The sequence below is a fragment of the Panthera uncia genome, chromosome A2, assembly GCF_023721935.1.
Source record: "Panthera uncia isolate 11264 chromosome A2, Puncia_PCG_1.0, whole genome shotgun sequence".
NCBI lineage: Eukaryota > Metazoa > Chordata > Mammalia > Carnivora > Felidae > Panthera > Panthera uncia.
This window is the reverse complement of record NC_064816.1, coordinates 58,703,943-58,724,107: the sequence shown is the minus strand read 5'-3', so window position 1 is coordinate 58,724,107 and position 20,165 is coordinate 58,703,943. Positions and strand designations below refer to the sequence as shown.

Genomic DNA, 20,165 nt, shown 5'->3' with positions numbered 1-20,165 from the left:
ATAGCTTAATCAGGGGTGCCTGGGGGGCTCAGTCAGTTGAGCGTCCGACTTCGGCTCAGGCCATGATCTCATAGTTTGTGAGTTCGAGCCCCGTGTCAGGTTGTGTGCTGACAGCTCAGAGCCTGGAGCCTGCTTCGGATTCTGTGTCTCCCTCTCTCTCTGCCCCTCCCCCGCTCATGCTCTGTCTCTCTCTCTCTCTCTCTCTCTCTCTCAAAAATAAATAAACATTAAAAATTTTTTAAACAGCTTTATGAGGTTCATGCATAAAATCAGCAGCCTGGCCCTCCACCATCTCCTCCCTCCTGCTTTGACCCCTCCTGCAGCCGATTATTCTGGTATTTTTCCAGCTTTAGGGAGATATGATCCACACATAACACTGTGTAAGTTACACAATGTAACATGGTGTACTGTACGTATGTGTAGGACGTTCACTTTACCATACGTGGACGCTATACATTGTGAAGTGACCCGTCACCTCACAGAGTTACAATTTTTTTTATGGTGCAGAATTTTAAGATCTAGCCTCATAGCAACTTTCAAGTACACAACACAGAATTATTAACTCTATGCACCGTTCTGTGCCTTAGGTCCTGAGGACGTACTCGTCTTGTAGCAGGAAGCTTGCTCCCTTTGAGACCAACATCGCCCCCCACCCCGCCTGCCCTTTCCCCCTGCCCTCCTCCCTGCTCCCTCCTCCCCCCGGGGGGCCTGGAAACCGCCTTTCCAGTCTCTCTCTGAATTCAGAGTTTCTTAGACTCCACATGGGAGCAGGATCAGATAGAATTCATCTTCTCTGTCTGACTTATTTCACTTAGAATAACCCCCTCAAAGCCCACCCATGTTCTTACCCATGTTAGCAAGGCAGGATTTCCTCCATCTTGCTAAATACCGCACTCGCAGGTGCTGCCTGGTTTTCCATATGCATGGACTTCCCACCATAAAGGAGGAAGGTTCCACTCTGTTTTGGCCCCGCGGCCCCAACACCCACGGCCTCATCCTCCTTATGGCGTCATCGTATTCGGCTGAGACTGGAGGCCAGGATCCCGTGATGAGAGCCTCAAGGAGCCAAATACAAACTGGGCTGGACCCCCCTCTCCTGCCCCCCAGGGCCCCCCACTGAGTGCAGTTCACCAATGGCCCCTACGCCCTCTGACAGCCAGCACCTTCCTGGAGCCACAGATCCCAAGGCCCTGGTCAGCCACGTCTAGACCAGGATGCCCCGGGGGGGTGCCCCTGCTCACAAGGGTGTCCTGGGTCCTGGCCCACGCCCCCTTGTGGGCTCCCTCGTGCCCAGAAGCTGGACTCGGGCACTTTGGTGCCCGTGTCCCTGTCTGACCGATGACGGCACCACAGACGGAGCTTTGCCGGGGAGCGTGTTGGTAGGTGTGGGGGCTTCCGGAGAGCAACCCAGGGGTCGGTCCAAGAAGTCCCGGCCAGCCTCTCACTAACCTCCTTCCCAGAGCGTGGAGCCCGCTAAGCCCCCCAGCCCGTTTCCCACGCCTCCTCCTGCAGCAACCTTCCCGTCACTACCTGGCAAACTCTTCGCCAGGCCCCAAGGCCAGATGGGCACCCGTCCTGTGAAGGCTTGCTGTCCTGCACCATGACCCCTCAGAGCCCTCGGGGCACCACTCTGTGTCTCTGTACAGAGCATGTTGCTGTCACCAGGGAGAGACACCAGCTTGGCGGGCTCACTACCTGTTCCACAAGCTGCAGCGTGTGCCGTGGTCTGAATGCCATCCGGCCCACTGTCCAGCCACTCCTCCTTGAAGGACATTTCTATCGTTCCCATCTGTCGCTGCTGGAACAACACTACAGGCCTCGCCACACCTCTTATGCTTTCGTATCCGTGCCCCCTGGGGAGAAGGAATGCCCCCTCCTCCACAGGGACCACCAAATCGCCCACCAAACGTGATGCACTTACTTATTGTCAAGCCAGGACCCTTTCAACACATCCTGCCAACACCTGTTACTAACCACCTGTCATTTTCACGATGAATATTAATATCTCATGCTTTAACTTAATTTCCCTGAGACTTAGTTCCCTCTCGTATCCTTGTGGGCTGTTTCCACATCCGTTTGCACTTCCTTTCCTATCAATCGCCCATGTAAAAACTGGGTTGTCTTTTTCAATTGATTTCTAGAAGCTCTTTATATATGTATAGGTACTAGGTCTTAGCTGTCTGGTAAACAATCAGCTGTCCTATTTGGTTCATTCCTAGATATTTTACTGTTTGTGGCCGCTATGCATAGGGCACCTCCTACGTGAATTTATGTTTGAACATTGCTGTGATCCACGTAGATTGTTGATTCTGTATCCAGGCTTTGCCCCATTACCACCACAAAAATCTCATTGGTTCTAATTATTTGTATTGATTTTCATGGATTTTCTAGGTAGACAGTCACATATCTGCAAGTAACTGACAGTTTTGACCTTTCCTTTTCAATACATGTCCTTTTTTTTCTTGTTGTGTTTTTTTGGGTTTTTTTAGTCTTACTACACCGACTAGTACCAGTCTCGAATGTGAGCATCCCTGGTTCCTTCCTGACATTAAGAAGGACACGTCTGGGGCGCCTGGGTGGCTCAGTCGGTTGAGCGTCCGGCTTCACCTCAGGTCATGATCTCGTGGTTCATGGGTTCAAGCCCCAAGTCGGGCTCTGTGCTGATAGCTCAGAGCCTGGAGCCTGCTTTGGATTCTGTGTCTCCCTCTCTCTCTCTCTGGCCCTCTCCTCCTCTCTCTCTCTCAAAAATAAATAAATAAACTTTAAAAATGGTTTTTAAAAAAAGGACGCATCCGATGTTTCGCCACTAGGACACACGTGAAGTAGGTGTCTGGGGGCCGCCAGTCTGTGCACCCCCTGGGCCCGTCCTGCTCCGCTTATGTGGCAAACCTGGGGCTGCTCATTCCCTCTCCTCTGTCCCGTGTTTCTCCTCTGGAACATTGATTCCCAGCCTGTCCAGCAGCTACGAGTGGGTCCTTGAGACGAGTCTGGCCAAGAGTCACAGGGAGAAGCCCTGGAAGAGAGAGATTTCCTGAAGAAAAGGTGGAGTCCTAGGGTGCCTGGGTGGCCTAGTGAGTTAAGCATCTGACTCTTGATTTCTGCTCAGGTCATGATCTCATGGTCTAGAGTTTGAACCCTGCGTCTGACTCTGCACTGACAGTGCAGACTCCGCTTGGGATCTTGTGTCTCCCTCTCTCTCTGCCCCTCCCCTACCAGCACTGTCTCTGTCTCTCTCAAAATAAACAAATAAACTTGGAAAAAAAAAAAAGGGTGAAATCCCAAGAAGAAACTACCTCTGCCCTTCCTTACCCCTGCTTTCACGCGGGTGAAATGCTCCAAGATGAGCAGACGGGCAAGTTCAAGGAAGGAGGTCATGAAGCAGGTCCCCTCATGACATCCCTGGGTCACTGCCCCAGCCACTGGCTGTGTTCTTCAACGGGATGCCAGTCGGTGCGCCACAAGAGGAGATGCAGGAGAGGCTCGGGAAACAAAGGTGATTGTACCTCTAGGGCCCAGAGACGGGGAGGCACCAGGTGGTCAGGTGGGGGGAGCCCAGGCCGGAGTCTTCTCTGGGATTTCCACAGGGCACAGGTTAGCACTCACAGGGCAGGCTAATCAGCTCAAAATTGGCTACCTTGAATAATTCCAGCAGGTTCGAAACTCCGGGTTGTCCCCAGCTGCCTGGTACCTGGCCCCGGGCTGATGAGGTTCAGGCACTGCCTCCTTGGTCCACACAGGCTGGCTCTGGGCTGGCCGGCAGGCACATCAAAGGCAGGACTCCACTGGGACCTGCACCTGCCCTGAGAACCGCTGGCCCAGGGAGGCCAGCCTCCCAAGCCAGAAAGAGTTTGTAAGATGCCAGAACATCGTAAATCACAGAAAATGAAAAGTGTGCTCAATACAACCACACACGTGGTTAAGCCGCTTCTTGTCGGTCAGGCCCCTGCCATCTGCTACCTTCTCAGACCGAGTCCTGGTGGGTCAAGGTGGCCCTGGACGAGCACCATTATTTAGGGAACTTCCGTCTTTGTCTACGATCTGGCAGAAAGTACTCGCAAACCCGAAAGGCCTGCGGTCCTACTTGAGAGGTGGAATCTAAGTGACTTTCCAACCTCATCTGCGGAGACCATCCTATTCAGATTCCCCACCACAACTCCGAACACAGACCCCGTTTTATTGATCAAAGCCTGTCTGTCTTTTCGATTTCATTACCTCTGTTTCCATCATTTCTTATTTCTTCCTTCTACACTTTCCGTGTTTCCTTTGCTATCTGTTACTAGTGTATTGAGTTGCACGCTTAGTGAATTTTATTTCCATCTTTTGTATTTCCTGGAAATGCATCTAAGGCTACACACTGTTGGGTCTGTGCTGCGGTTTGGGGCCCTGTCAACACTCACCAGCGCTTACCTACCCGTGCTGGGCAGGGGGCTGGTGTAGGAGGGGTGCTGCCCACTAGGGGACCCCCTCAGTCACACTGGGCACCAGACACCTCACACGCCCTCCCCATTGCCGAGCACAAATGCAGCCCGTGTGAGCTGATGGAGATGGTGCTTTTAGCGGTACGGACTCGAAAATGATTGTGATCTCCATCTTCATTACCCCTTGAACCCAAAATTACACAGAAAGTTTGTTTGTGGGACGCCTGGGGGGCTCAGTTGGTTGAGCGTCCGACTTCAGCTCAGGTCATGATCTCCCAGTCTGTGAGTTCGAGCCCTGCGTAGGGCTCTGTGCTGACAGCTCAGAGCCTGGAGCCTGTTTCGGATTCTGTGTCTCCCTCTCTCTGCCCCTCCCCTACTTGTGCTCTCTCTTTCTCAAAAATAAACATTAAAAATTTTTTAAAAAATGGGCAGAAGAGGGGTGCCTGGGTGGCTCAGTCGGTTAAGTGTCTGACTTCAGCTCAGGTCATGATCTCATGGTCTGTGGGTTCGAGCCCCGTGTTGGATTCTGTGATGACAGCTTGGAGCCTGGAGCCTGCTTCGGATCCTGTGTCTCCCTCCCTCCCTGCCTCTCCTCTGCTTGCGCTCTGTCTCTCTCTCTCTCAAAAATAAATAAACACTAAAAAACAATTTAAAATAAAAGAAAGTTTGTAATTTCCAAGTAAAAAGATTCTTTCTTCCACTCTTCAGTCCTTTTAACCCAAGACTGTGGCCAAAATCATTTCAACCTTTGTCGGTTCCCCTTGGGTGTTTCAAAAGGATGAATATTTCCACTTGGGAAAGACAGACAGGTTGATAGATAATCGATAGATAATAAACATTAGATGCAGATTGAGTCAAGCTTGTTAGTGGTTATACATCCCCACTTTCCGTGTGTGTGTTTATGTGATCTTTCGATTTGGGGAGATCTGTTTAATGTGCTCCATTTCTCCTCGTACCTGTAACAACCCTTGATCCGGGTCCTCGGGTCCTCAGAGGCTCCAGGCTGTGGAGTCCTGCTCAGCCTCTCGCTGCGTGTTCCTGGACCTTACAGGGCTGATCCCGCCCCAGCCCCCCGCCCCACTCCCGTCTCTCTGACGGGAGCCCTTGAGACACCGGCCACCTGGTTAATTCGGGCTGGGTAACCAAGAGAACAGTATGCTTCCCAGATACCTCATTGATCATCACTAGTATCTATTTGGTTTCCGTTCCTTGATTGAGAAGTCGATTCTCCAACTGTAGACTAAAATAGCTCTCCTAAAGGAAAGCAAATTCAGGGGCGCATAAGCGGCTCAGTGGGTTGGGGGTCCGACTCGGTTCAGGTCATGATCTCGGTCCATGAGTTTGAGCCCCGCGTCCGGCTCTGTGCTGACAGCTCAGAGTCCAGAGCCTGCTTCAGATTCTGTGTCTCCCTCTCTCTCTGCCCCTCCCCCGTTCACACTCTGTCTCTCTCAAATATAAACATTTTAAAAAATTAAAAGGGAAAGCAAATCCATGTAAAAAAGACACCATGAATGCACCATATTGGGACCACAGCCACAGAGCGCTCTGCAAAAACTGTGATGTCACTGTTTTATCTCGTCCTGACTGTCCCCTGGCATAGATGGGGCCACTGAAGAACAAGGTCCCTTCCACATCTGCTGAGGTCAGAACATCTGTGTCCTCCCCAGACTCCTGTGTTGACTCCCCAGTGCCCTATGGGATGGCATTCACAGGTGGAGTCCTTGTGAAAGAGACCCCAGAGAGCCCCCTCACCCCTCCGGCTGAGAGGGGACACAGGAGGACATCTGTGAGGCAGAGGCAGGCCCTCAGCAGATACCTCGCGGAATCTGCAGCCGGGATCCTGGACCTTCCAGCCCCTGGAACCATGAGAAATAGATTGCTGCTGTTTACAAGGCACCCAGTCTGTGGTATTTTGCTGTAGCCACCGACACAGACTAAAACGACATCCTTCTAAACACACGGAGCCCAGAATTTAGGCCAAAGCAAGCAGCCTCTGGTGCTCAGGTGACACCCACTCAGCATCAGGGATGAGAGACCCAAGGCAAAGCCGGGGACGGGGGGTGCTGAGAGAGGCCAAGGTGGGAAGGGACGGAGTCCAGCAGGGTCCTCGCTGACAAGCAGCTGACTGCACAGTTTGTCAGCTCCATGGAGCTTGGGTTAGAGGTTACTACAAACAACTGCACCGGGGACATGCCACAGCCCAGGGAGAACCAGAGGAACACCCGCCCACCCGCAGCAGGGGCCACACATTCTCTCCTTCGGTCACCGAACATGGGACTCTGAGACCTCCCAGGCTGCTCCATGACCTGTCGTCCCCGCAAAGCTGAGCAGGGGACATTCATACCTCACCTCAAGCCAGAGATGATTCTCAGAGCCACGGTGGACAGACAGACGAGGGTTCCCCAAGGCAGGGACCCAGCCACACAGTGGGGAAGCAAGGAGGCTCTGGTGGCCAGGTGAGGGCAGAGAGCCTTTGGGAGGGGACCGCCACATCTCAGCCCACAAGATCCCAGCCCACGAGATCCAGCCGTTGCCTGCTCCATTCTGCTGGGACCTTGTAGTGAAGGCCACCAAGAGCCCGGCTGGAAGAGGAGCATGGCCTCGGGAGGACAAGGGACCTGCCTGCCAGGTCTCTCTCGCCGCCCCACCACTCACCCCAGCAAGGAGCCACCAGCCGGCATCCCAGAGACCACCCTGGGACACGGCCAGCCACTCCCCATCTGGGAAACAGGTATGAGGACCTGTCAGCCCCAAGAGGCAGGACTCTCTCTGAATACCCCGAAATAAAACAGGATGCCCCACAAGCAGGATGACTGTTTACTCAGAGAAAGCACACAGCACAGACAGAGCTCAGCCAGCACTGGGGCTCACAGGACCCCAGCTCAGAGGGCCTGGCTCGCAGGGGCCTAGGAAGGAGGCCTGCACCCACCGCAGCCCAGTCTCTGGTTGTGGGCGCAGACAGGGGGTCTCAGGCAGTGCACGGCCCCTGGGGGACTCCGGCCTGACCCTCAGTCTCAGGATTTCTGGCCACAGCATGAGCATGGGCTCTCGGCCAGGAGGGCTCAGACACAGGGCACCAGGCAATACAAACACCCAGCTAACAATCTACCCCACCCAGTGCAGGTGGGGGTGGGCAGGCCAGGACAGAGGACCCACAGCAGTGACAGAATAGGGTGAAGCCCGGACAGGGGGTGGGTAGGTCAGGAGGTGGAATCAGGGCCAGGGGTGGGGTCAGAGCGGGGGGGGGGGGTGAGGGCAGGGGGTGGGGTCAGGACAGGGGGTGGGTCAGCGCAGGGGTTGAGCTCAGGTTGGGAGGTGGGGTCCGAGCCAGGCTGGGGCTGAGATCAGGGCAGGGTGCCTGGGCAGGGGTCAGGAGGGCCCGGAAACCCTGGAGGCCCCAGCCCAGCGCGGGCGGAGGGCGCAGCAGCAGCCAATCGTTCCCTGCACAGCTCCGGCCTCGGTGCGCCTTCTTCCCAGGCCCAGGAGAGGACAAGCCCGGGTGAGCCACATGAGGCTCTCAGGTAGCCAGACGGGATGGGGGTGCGGGGGGCCGCCGCAGCCTCCGCCGGCTCTCCGGCCCCCCCGCCCGGCCTCCCCCCCCCCCTCAGGACGCCCTCACAGCAGCTGGCCAGCGCGTTTGCTGCGCCACACCACCAGGCCGGCCATGGCCACGGTCAGCAGGACAGGCACGACGATGAGCGGGATGAGGACCTCGTCTGGAGGGTCCTCCCAGTGTGCCTTGTCCACCGTGCAGTTGGAGAAGAACTGCCTGTGGATGCCAGTGATGAAGCCTTGCGCCAGGGGGTTGGGCCAGTAGCAGCCCACCACGTTGGTCTCCACCTCGGTGCAGTTGGTAAAGCTCTGGTAGTACCTGCGGAGGCAGAGCGGTGACCACCCGGCTCCCTGCGCCCCCTCCTGCCAGCCTTAACCCTGGAGGGCAGGGGAAGGGGGCACGGTCCCAGGGGGCCAGGGGGAGGAGGGCAGGGGAAGGGGGCGCGTCCCAGGGGGCCAGGGGGAGGAGGGCAGGGGAAAGGGGCACAGTCCTAGGGGGCCAGGGGGAGGAGGTGTGTCTGGACAGCAGAGACAGGAGCGCCCTCCGGGCCCTGTCGGACCTGCTGGGACCCAGGCGTCCATTCTTTACCTTCTTGCCCAGAGGCAAGGGTGAGGGGACCCTGCTCTGCCGCAAACCTTTCTGCCCCGGGGCTCAGCCCCGCTCTCCCCGAGCCTCACCACCTCCCCCAGGTGTACAGCTGTGCTCTACTTGGCCTGGCAGGATGCCCCCACGCCAGTGATGATGACCTCTGCACAAACCCCAGCATCCTCCAGCCCAACCCCGAACTTGGCATCTCAACGAAGAGCAGCCAGAGCAAGGAAGCCCCGAGGCTGAGTCCCGCCCACACCTCAGGTGGTGACCTGCTCCCCATGAGGCCGAGAGCCCCCAGAGCCTTCCCAGGTCTGCCCAGAGGACACAGGCCTGCCCCTTCTCCAAGGCAGACGCTGCACGACTGGCAGGGCCCTCATCATCTGGACACTCTCTGGGCCCCAGGGGAGGGTCTCTCTGAGGCCAAGCGCCAGCCGCCTCATTTGCCAGGTCAGGAGGAGACAGCCCCCTCGGACAGGACAGGCTGGAGCCGCCTCCCCCCACAGGCCTCCCTGTCCCTCATCAGCAAACCACCCAGGGAAAGCCTCATCTGTCCAGCAGCAGGTGGGCTCTGGACGGTCCTAACAGCCGACAGGGTGCAGCCACCAGGACCCGCCTGGCCCTGGACACGAGTGGCCTCTGGAGGTGAGGCCTCGACTGCCACCCACCATCCAAGACGCTCTGGAGAGAAGGCCAGATGGACACCTGCTGGGGTGCACCCGCTCTGTCCACTGCCCGTGCTGCCCCCTGGCTGAGCCCCACACACAGGGCGGGAGCTGGAGGGCGAGCGCAGGCTGGGGTGAGGCCGGCCTGAGGCTCTGCGCCCCATCCCCTGCTTCCCCGCACTGTCCTGAGGAACGTGGCCTGGCCTGAGCCACCAACAGGAAGGAACTGCTTCCCACAAGGAGTTTCCTACACAGACGCCATCTGCCCAACGGGGACAGGAGATGGGGGCAGCAGACCCACTTGGCCAGGCCCTCCCGGCGCCCGCCCCTCCTGCCAGCACCAGGTTAAGGCCTACGAGGAAGAGCCCACGCAGCCTAAAGAGAGCCGGAAGTGAAGGGGACGGCCTAAATCACGTCCAGAGCCTGGGATGTGTCCAGGACAGGTCCGCGGGAAGCCCAGGACCCCCAGACCATCCCCTGCATGTCCAGGTTCAGCGACCTGCCGCCCGGGAGGCATCTGACCTGACACCCGGCCAAGGCCTTTGCCTGGAGCAGCCCCCGTCCCTGGGTCTGCCAGGAGCCCTGTGTTCTGACTCCCTTGCCTCCCAGAAGGCCACCACCACCCTCCCCAGGCTCCGGGGGAAAGGCGGGGGGGTTGCTGAGACGAGGTAGGGACACAGGCAGTGGAGCCCGACCCCACACCCCCAGAGGGCAGCTGGGAACAGTGCACCAGACAGGCTTCCTCCAGCCACATTTCTTATGTCCCTGAGCCTCAGTTTCTCCTCTATAAGTGGGGCTCCTAGGACGTACCCAGTAGGGTAGCCGAGGGGCCACACGTGCAGGTGCACGCAGAGCTGAGCACAGGACCCATCTCTATGGATCGACTCACAAGGGCCATGTGCAAAATGCCCCGCCTGCTGCCTCTCAACACTGCCAGTCGGCTGGGTACACGACGAGGGCTGCAGACAACACGGCTCCGGGCCTCCTGCCATCCCCACAGCCCCAAGCCCTGTTAACTCACCAGTCCTGGCTCAGGCTGGACACAGAACTGGGGGGGTTGTTCACAAGGAAGGAGGTGTTTGCTCCATATCTTTCGTCCTCGTGTCCCCTCGTCACCCAGGGCCTCCCCGGTCCCCCCCTGCTGCGGCTCCCAGAGCCCTCCCTCCCCCTCCCGGGGTGCAGCTGTAGCCCAGACGGCAGAGGGGTGCACACAGCCCAGAAGCCCCCCACAGATGCCCTCCCCCACCAGGCAGACGCGTTCCCTGCTTGGCTCCTTGCTGCCTATGCTTTTGCTCAGAGGCAGCAGAGAAGGGCATCTGGAAACCTCAATAGCAGCCACCCCTTGACGGGGTGGACGGGGACGCGGTGGCGGGAGTCTCCATCCTCCACGAGCTGGTTGCAGGGCAGGGACAGAGCAGTGACCTCAGACATGGAAGGCCCTGGTGCAGGCCGCCCTCCACCCCTCATGCTCGCTGCCCCTGGGACCCCCTGGCCCCTCGGGGGCTCCCCCTCTCTCTCCCACTCTGCACTCATCTGTGGGGGGAGGGGGCACAGCCACCTTTGTGCCTAAGCAAAGGTGCCCAGGAAACACGAGGTAGGAGCTCTGCCTGTCTGACGGTGTCTTCGTGAGGACAGATTGGCTGGGAAGTGTATTCTAGAATTCCGAAGCCCCGGCCCGCCATCTCCTGGTTTCCAGGGCTGCATGGGGCCTGATTCCTCACCCATGTGTCCAGCCCGCTCTTGTCTGTCTGCACACGTGGCCCTACCCCTTCGTGGCCCGCTCCTTGGTCCACGCCCTTGGTGCCCAGAGAGCCCTTGGGGTCTGTAGACCCACATCCCCACCTGGCAGTGTCCCTGAGTTCCTTCTGTGTCTCCTTGCTCTCTTTCTAGAACTCCTGCCCCCAGGGTACCAGGCCTGGTGGCTGGCCCCTGACCGCCCCCTGCTTCCTGGGAGACTTCCTCCCACATTCAGCTTCGGCACCCTGCTTCACTCCCAGTGGCTCTTTCTGTGTCTGGAGCACTTCCTCTCTTGCTTGTCACTCTGTCTTTGAGGCACTGGTATGGCCTTGGGGTACCCCTCTTGCTGTACTAGGGTCTAGGGTTCCTGTCCCACGGGAGGTTCCCAACCAGGAGGGGCCACGGCAGGTGGGCGCTCGGGCCCCGGAAAGGGTTGCCTGGAAACTTCCCGGGCTCCACTGGGCCCTCCGAGGAGACCCCCGCTCCCCTACGTGTCAGAAAAGAAGGCTCACCCAAGGGGTCACCTCCTGGGTCCAGCAGGGCACCAGCCACTCTCCCCAGGTTCCCGGCTCAGTCCCAGCAGCCCGGAGGACAAGCCTCGGTGAGGGGCTCTGGACCCCCAGCGGCTCCCCAGACGGCCCTCGGGTGCCGTGCTGCCCACTCAGGGCTCTGGAGGTCAGCCCCCCTTTTGGCGTGGGGCCGGGCTTGGCAGGTATGGGAAGTCGGCTCCCGCTGGCTCTCCGACTCCAGATGGCCCCCGGCCCTGTCCTCTGGCCCCGGGGCTGGACGTTTCCTTGACCTCCTCGTCGAGGCCTTAGCAGTGACATCTCACCCTCCCTGACCCTCCTCATGTGTCCACTCCAAGCCTGACGTCCGAGCTTCCTTCTCCAGAAGCTTCCTCAGGGCTCCCAGGACAAGAAGGAGCCTGGGATCGTGCTTTGCATCAAACATCAAGACACGCTGGCTTTTACCTCCTAGCAGACGGTCAGCGATGGGCCGGCCACCCTGCCTGCACCCTCCCACTTCAGCTTCCCGCTCTGCTGGCGGCCACCACGGTCTCGTGCTGTCTCTGCCCCATGCCTGCCGGGGGCCCCCGCCCTCCCCAGGAGCCCTGGGTCTGCTCAGCTGCATCAGCCCGTATTCCTCCAAACCATCCCCCCGCTCTCCATCCCCAACGGCTGTTCTAGGGGCTTCCATGCTCTGGCAGCAAGGTCCACACCCACACCCCCTGCACGGACCGGCACAGTCGGTGTGAGGGAACTGTTCCCGAACCAAACAGAATGAAGTTTCTGCACCTGTTAGGAACGGGCAGGGGTGGACAGGGGAGGGCGGCAGGGTCAAGACCACTGCCAGGAGGGCAGGGGAGGGTGACAGGGGCAGGGCCGAGGCCGGGAGGGCAGAGGAGGGCAGGGGTGGGTACAGAAGGGTGGCACGTGCAGGGCTGCAGCCAGGAGGGCCAGGAGGCAGCAGGGGCGGCACCGGGACACTCACACAATGAACTCGGACAGGTGGCACCACTTCCAGACGTCCACCGTGTGCATCATGTCGGCGAAAGCCTGCCCGCACTGGGGTAGCTTCTCCAGCATACGCGTCTCGTTGCAGCCCCCCACTCGGGGACACCCACCTAGAGAGGGGACAGTGTGGTCCTTCCACTGCTAGGAATGGTTTGCAAGGTGACCCTGGGGCCCTCCTGTGACATCCCCCCCATACCCCGCCCTGCAGGCAGCTGGGTCTTCCTCCCTCACCTGGCCTCCCGTGTGGCCCAAGGAGGTAGAAGCCAGTGCAAAAAGGGCCCCCCATGGGTGTCACCAAGACAGGACCTCCCATGGCTGTGACCTCCCACAGGGTGGGGAGACAAGTCAAGGGAGGGCAGGGGATGCACCTCCTGGGGGTCCAGGAGGCCAAGAACAGACAGGGGTGTGATGGGGGTGGGGAGTGGGTCCCACCAATCAGAGATGGCAGAGAGGCCCCACTGCAGCTCGAGGGTCGAGAGTGCCCAGAGCATGTCCCCAGAAAGATCCGCAGGGTCTGCTGACCATCCAAGACCGTGAGGGCATCGGCAGGGGCCCTGCACATGTGAACCAGTGCCCTGGATTGCAGGAGGCCCAGGGCCAACGTGACACAGGGACTCATGTTCCAAAAGCTGAGGCCAGATCTTTGGCCGCCCCCCCCCCAGGCTCCCCCAGGATTCCCAGCATCCCCCCCCCCCCCACCTCTGCCCCCATATCCGATCCCTCCACCTCTACCTTCCCCCAGCTCATCTCCCCACCTACAGCGCCCACCTGTCTCCTTCAGGACCAGCCACCCTCCCTCCCCAGGCACCCTTCCAAGTGTCAGGCCCCCCTCATAAACTTCCATCCCATGACCCCTGCAGCGTGTGTTCTGGGGTGTGTGCATACGTGTGCACGTGTATGTGTGCACACAGCCCTGCCACCTGTGTCCGGGTATCTGTGAGTGTATGTGTACATACGTGTTTGTGTATGTGTGTGCTTGGACGGCCCTGTCGTGTGTATCCTGGCACAGGGTACTGTGTTGCAGGAGAAACCACGGGGAAGGAAACAGGAGAAAGGCCCACACCCAGAACCGGGCAGACCCACGCTCACACCCAGCATCACTGGTCACCAGCTCACCTCAGTTTCCCCATCTGTAAAGTGAGGGAAACAGGCTGTGCTGCACAAGGGGGCTGTGCTGACAGGCGTTAGTCATGTGCCCACAGAGGCTCCCGTCTTCACCATGTCATTACTGTAGGTGTTTGATAATTGCCGGCTGCTCCCTCACTCCCCTAACCACCAGCGCCTCATTGGTATTCCGAAAAGACTTTTCGAGAGAACGAATGAATGAATGAATGATCAGGTCCTGAGGGCAGCAGCGCAAAGTTATGGTCACGTGTTCTACCGAGTGCTGCTCCCTCTAAGCGCAGGAAGTGCAGAAGAAATGTCTGTTACCAGGAAAGGCAGGTTCAGAACCACTCTGATTCTGCCCTGCAGGCCAGGTAGTCCCCATGGGAGGCCACAGTCCTCCTGATGTTCCCACCACACAGACCCAGAAGCCCTTGCTGGCTCAGGAGGGGCTGTGTGTCATACAGAGGGTGGGCCCGTGACCACAAGGGCACTTCTGGGGGGACAAAGGAAGGTAAGAGTGAAGAGGCCAAGGCAATGAGAAGTTTTTCTTAAAAATTAAGTCCAAAAGGAGACAGATGAAAAGAGAAGAGAAAAAGCACTGATGGTAAAAATGATAGATTTAAACCAAACCACATCAATAGTCAGATTTAGAGTCGATGGTCTAGCCACTCCAATGAAGAAACAAAGATTGTTAAATGAGATCAATAAACAAGCCCCGACCATAGCTGTTCACAAGCATCCTACTTTAAATAAAAAGACTCAAATACATTCAAAGGAAAAGGATGGGAGAAGACATATGCTGCTACTAATCCAAAGAAAGGTGGGGTGGTTATATGAGTATTGAACGAAGTGTCTTTCAGAGCAAAGAATATCACCAGAGATAAGGAGGGCCTTTCATAATGATAAATGGTTCGATTCACCAAAAAGACACAGCAATGCTAAACATGTATGCACCTAATAACAGCATCAAAACACAGGAGGCAAAAATGGACACAACTGCAAGGGGAAAAATGAGAAATCCACAATTATAGCTGGGAATTTGAAACTCCTCTCTCAATAATTTACAGAACAAATGAATAGACCAAAAAATCAGTAAGAACAGTGGGAAAGTGCCTAGTATAGATAGGAGGCCATGAAGTCAGAAGGCACTGTGCTTAGGGGGTGGGCGTCCGTGGTTATTAGGGGTGAAAGAGAGGCAGTGTGGTTGGAAAGGTGGCTCCCAAGCCAGACTGGAGTGCAGGCCTCCCAGGGCAGTTTTCTTTTTATTTTAATGTTTATTTATTTTGAGAGAGAGAAAGAGAGAGAACACACAGGTGCAAGTGAAGGAGGGGCAGAGGGAGAGAGGGAGAATCCCAGGCAGGCTCCACGCTGTCAGCACAGAGCCTGATGCAGGGCTCGATCTCACAAACTGTGAGATCATGACCTGAGCAGAAATCAAGAGTTGGACACTTAACCAACTGAGCCGCCTAGACACCCCAAGTTTTCAACCCCAGTGCTCTCCCCCTGAACCCAACCTCAGAGACTTTGCATCACAGGGTCCCAGGCAAGCAGCAGCCAAGACCCAGGCTTACGTGCCTTCAAGAGGAGCCTCGCCATCTCCACAGAGTGCCCTGTCCTGTCAGGTCCCCCTCTCAGAGGCACTTAAAGACAGGGTCACCACACGGGGAAGGGCACCCACCTGCCCAGTAACACGATGGGGAGTCCAGCCCAAGCCACCTACCTGCAGAGCTGCCCCCAGGGGCGTATCACACCAGCCTGGACTTGACACCCTCATGCCAACCCCATCCTTGGTTTGCCTGAGGAACAGCATCATGCCTCCTGCCCCCATCCCCCCAGTTTAAAGACCCAAAGGAGGGGCACCTGGGTGGGCCCAGTCAGTTAATCATCTGGCTTCGACTCAGGTCATGATCTCATGGTTCGTGAGTTCGAGCCCCATGACAGGCTCTGTGCTGACAGCTCAGAGCCTGGAGCCTGCTTTAGATTCTTTGTCTCTCTCTCTCTCTCTCTCTCTCTCTCTCTCTCTCTCTCAAAAATAAATAAACATAAAAAAACAATATGCTAAATATCTCTATGTAAAAAAAAAAAAAAAAAAACGGCAAAAAAAAAGTTTCCCCCCCCCAAAAGTGCAGCTGAAATGAGCCAGGGTGTGCAGGGCGGGCCTCCCCCCACCCTGCCCAGCTGCACTCGCCCAGGCTTCTGGCAGGAAGGCAGCCCCGGGTCCAGGGCCATGTGGGCCAGGTGTTAGTGACTCTGGGGAGTGCAGGCCCCCAGGGGCCATGCGGCAGGGACAATGATGAAGCCAGCCTGTGTTCCTGTCTCCCATTGCCACCCTATTCCAAAGGCACCTTTCTCTGCAGCTCCCCAGTGGGCGTCCCACCGTGGGTGCTGGAAGCCCACCAGCATTCCCCACACCCGGCGCTTGGAGCCATCCCTGGGCCTGGCCTATTCCCTCATGGGATCATCTCAGCATCCCATCCGAGTCTCCCACACGGGTCCATGCTGTCACCTCCTGCCGGCCACTGCCACACCTCCCAGCAAGAGTTTGCCTGGACTGGACCCCGACACCGGGACCTGCTCCTCTGGACCCCCTTGTCCCCAAGACCTGGACCTAGAGCCCCTAAGCCTGGAGCCCCTGGACCCCCCAGCATGCCCTAACCACCTGCTATCAAACCACTAAGACCCAGCTCAGCGCTTCCTCCCTCTTGTTCTCCTCTTCCCCCTGCCCTTGGGCCCCCTTTCTTCCCTCCCTCCTCCTACTCCTTCCTGGACCAGAGTCTCCATACCCCACAGCAGCAGGAGCTTGGGCAGGGCTGGTCGGAAACGTGCGGTTAAGGACCGCAGGCGCGCTGTGCAGATGCCAGGACAGCACCACCCCTGGGCCTGTGCGAGGCGGGCACCGCGGGACACCTGCCGGACCAGCCAGAAGTGTCCTGGGTGAGGGAGGGGGCGCTCTGGCATCATTTCTGGTGCACAACCTGGGCTCCCGGAGAAACCCAACAGCCCAGCCAGGGTTATAACAGAAGGTAGAGGCGCAGCCTCCTGCCAGGGAGCCGCCGGCTGCATCAGTGGCGGGCTTGGGAATGCGAATGAAACACAAAACTGTTTCCAATGGTCCATCGGGGAAACAAAGAGAAGACAGGTCTGTGCTCCTTCTGTCTCAGGGTCTCCCGGGCTCCAGGAGACGAGAAGCAGCCTAAAGGACGCGTTTCCCGGAGGAAGGCCTTTTACGCCACTTGGAAATGAAATATGGGAGCCCTCCGTGCTCCCTAGGTGCCCATAGCTTCTGGAAGGTTCTGCCCCTGCCCCTGCAGTCTGGGCAGGGCCCTCCTCATCCCAAGCCTCGGTTTCATATCTACAAAACGAGGAGTGGACTCGGGAGACCTGCAAGGCACCTCTCGGTCACCATGTCTGCACGGTCACTGTGTCACTGGGGTACCTGGGCCCAGCTGAGTCCTTACAAGTCAGAGTGACAGGAGAGGACGGGGCATGAGGACACCATGACTCTTACCACCGGCAAATATTCGGTGCTATGTTCACACCGTCTGGGGGTGCCGTGAGCCCCTGGAGCCACGGCCGCTGCCCATCTCCGCTTCCCACGGCACGTGAGCCAGGCGCTGCCGAGTGCTTTCCCCAGTCTACGCCCAAGCCCCCCTACGCAAGCACGGGGTATGGGGACTAAACCGACAGACTCCAACTGAAGGTCACAATAGTCCTTCCCAGGTTCTTCTTTCTGTATCCACACTGCACCGGGGAAAACTGAGGCGGTAAGTGCCTTACGATCTTGAGGTTAAGCAGCTGCAGAGAGGCCCTGGGATTCGCACTCGGACCAAAGAGCTCAATCGGGGACTGGGCGCAGGGGCGAGCCCCAGCCAAGTGGGCCCAGCTGGGCGTCACCACCACCACAGTAGCTGCCGTGTCTGAATGGAGTTCTGGAATTTGCCCAAGAAACCCAAATTCACCTTCCTCGCCCGGCCCTTCATGGCCAGTGCCGGATGGGCCTCCGTCGGCAAGAACCGGCCCCCCAGCTGGACCTGCTCCCTGAATGGCCAGGCTCCTACTCCATGGAGATGTCGCAGCCCTGGGACCCTTCTTCCCGATGCAGCACCATCCAGAGCTCAGCCCCACCTCTGACACACGTCATGTGACCATGAGCGGACCTCTCACCAGCCCAGCAGCCACTTCCCAAGACCCTGGCTCTGGCGGGACCAGTGCTGGGCTGGGTCTGCAGGGAGGCTGGCCTGGCCCCACCCTGGCGGGGGAGGGAGGCCCTGGACCCACCCCGGGCGGGCCTGGTGGCCCTCCAGACACGAGCCCCGTGTTGGTAACACGGATGTGTGTAGGGTCTGGGTCTGGTCCTTCGTGATCCCATGCTGAAAGCAGGTCCTGGGAATGAAGCAAGGGTTCCCTTTCCTGGAGGAGCCAAAGCTCCAGTCCAGGGGGCTCGCTTTTAGGCTTCTTGCAACCCCAAGTCAGCGTGCTCCCGATGTCCCGAAGCCGCCACACACCAGGCTCTTGCCTTCGGCCAGAAATCCACCTGACCCCAGGCTCTCACCCTGCGAGGTGAGGCGAAGCCACAGTCCCTCCACCCAGACATCTTGGGGGGGGGGGGGGCAGCCCAGAGACTGGGAAGCCGAGGGGCTCACCGGTCCTTTCTCACAGCTGCAGCCAGTTCCAAACCAGCAAAGCCGACGACGACTCCACACAGGCTCAACTTGGCGTCTCACAGCCAGGGCGATGCGCCAGAGAGGGCAAAGCTGATGCCCCAAAGGACCCAGGGGACAGTGGCCCCTCAGAGGGGCCCTGGGCCCCTGGCCCCAGGGTCAGGCTGCCCACCTCACCTCAGCAGCCTGCCCGGCAAACCTCTCTGCAAGCAAGCCCTCCCCAAAAGCACACACACCCTCTTACTTGATCTTGGATCATCTCTCTAGTAAAATTTTCCTAAGCCAGCTTTTCATTCAATCCATTCCTGATTCGTAAACAATGTATCCTCCCTGGAGCCCCATTTTCTTGCTGGAGAAGGGATCTCGAGGGAAGCCTCAGAGAGCCGCCCCCTTCCCTGTCCCGCGCACACACTGAAGGGCTGTCCTCCGGGGAAGGGACGAGCCCTACAGGGTCTGGATTCCTCTCACCCACGCCCTGAGAGTGGTGTGCACGCGAAAGCCCCAGGACGGGGAGCTCACTACCCAACAGGGAAGCGGCAGCCGACCGCCTCTGCTCGCTCGGTGTCGCGACGGCAGGCCGTCCCCAGCCCTCTGGCGGCGATTCCGGGGACATCGCAGCTGCGAGGAGCCGACCGGGCAGATCCTGCAGGACCCCCCGCGCCTCCCTTCCCAGCGCCGGTCGGTCGCCTTCGGCTCCTCCGGGGAGAGCGGACAGGACCCTCCCGCGGAGGCTGGGGACGGCGCCGGAGTCTCCCCTCGCCCCTCCGGAGCCGGGCGCGCCGGGCAGGCCGGGATCCGTGCAGCGCAAAGGCGCGGCCAGGCGCGGGTGCTGGAAGTCGAAGCCCGCGGGTCCCCGTGGCCCCGGAGGGGGTCGGGGCGTCCCGGAGCCGGACCCCGCGTCCCCTTACCGCACAGCAGCTGCAGAAGCAGCGGCAGCAGAAACCGCGGGCGCCACCGCTCTCGCGTCTCCATGGCCGATGGCTGTGGCGCGCGGTCGGCTCGGTCCCGGCTGGGTGCGTGGGGGGCGCCCGGGGACGCGGTCGAGGGTGGGGCCGCCGAAAGCCCGCCCCTAGCTGCGCCCTCCCCCTCGGGGACGCGCCCACCCCCTGGGGACACTCCTTCCAGAACGCACGCTCGCCCAGGACGCGCGCTACCCCCCTCCAGCACGCCCTCCCTCCAACAGGACTCGCCCCCTATCCCGGACGCACAGCCCCAAGACACTGCCTCGCACCCCGGGTGTGATCCCTGGCCCTCCTGTTCCGGGGGTGCTGCCCGCACGAGCGCGTGGGTTAACAAGCCGGGGGCAGGCGGGGTGATGGGGGGCGGCCTCTGGGAGCGCGCCTGGCAGGGGAAAGGTGTAGGCAGGTGTCGGGCGGGAGTGCTGTGCTCAGAGCCTGTGAGAGGCTCTGCAGGGCTGGGGGCGCGAGGGCGGCTCCAGCCGGAGGAGCTTGCAGGCGGAGGGGCGGGAGCTCAGTGCGCTGGTGCGGGAAGGGGCCACCAGAGTGCAGCGGCTGATCCCCGAGTCCTTGTTGGCCCCAGGCCTCCAGGATCCTTTTCTGGGGGCTTCTCTGTGCCTTTGCACGCCTCTGTGGGGTGGAGAGGCATGGGGACCTGGGCAGGTGCAGCGGGCGTGCCTACACACACACACATACACACACACCTGCCACCGGTGGCTGGAAGCCTATCCTCAGTTCCTGGCCCCCCTCCTGTGACCGCTGGGAGACCTCGAAGGACAAAATGAGGGCCAGGAAAGTGGCTAACCCAGAGGACCTGACGGCAAGGAGTGTGTCATGGGCCTGGAGTGGGGGAGGGGGGCTCATCTGGTTTGGTCACCTCTGTCACCTTCAGCCCCTAGCACAGATCCTGGTCCCAGTGGACACCTAGTCATGTTGTCACAGGTCGCTGTCACTCCTGAGCACCTT

At 59.1% G+C, this 20,165-nt stretch overlaps 1 protein-coding gene across 1 annotated transcript; it reads right to left on the bottom strand.

The window, feature by feature from the left end:
• Positions 1–7,683: 7,683 nt before the first annotated feature.
• Positions 7,684–19,287, bottom strand: RAMP3 (receptor activity modifying protein 3). Its single transcript, XM_049641200.1, has 3 exons — positions 19,152–19,287; positions 12,453–12,585; positions 7,684–8,289 (listed from the first exon to the last, which is right to left on the bottom strand). The coding sequence occupies exons 1-3, from the start codon at positions 19,213–19,215 to the stop codon at positions 8,034–8,036; spliced, it is 453 nt and encodes a 150-aa protein (XP_049497157.1). The 5' UTR covers positions 19,216–19,287; the 3' UTR covers positions 7,684–8,033.
• Positions 19,288–20,165: the final 878 nt, after the last annotated feature.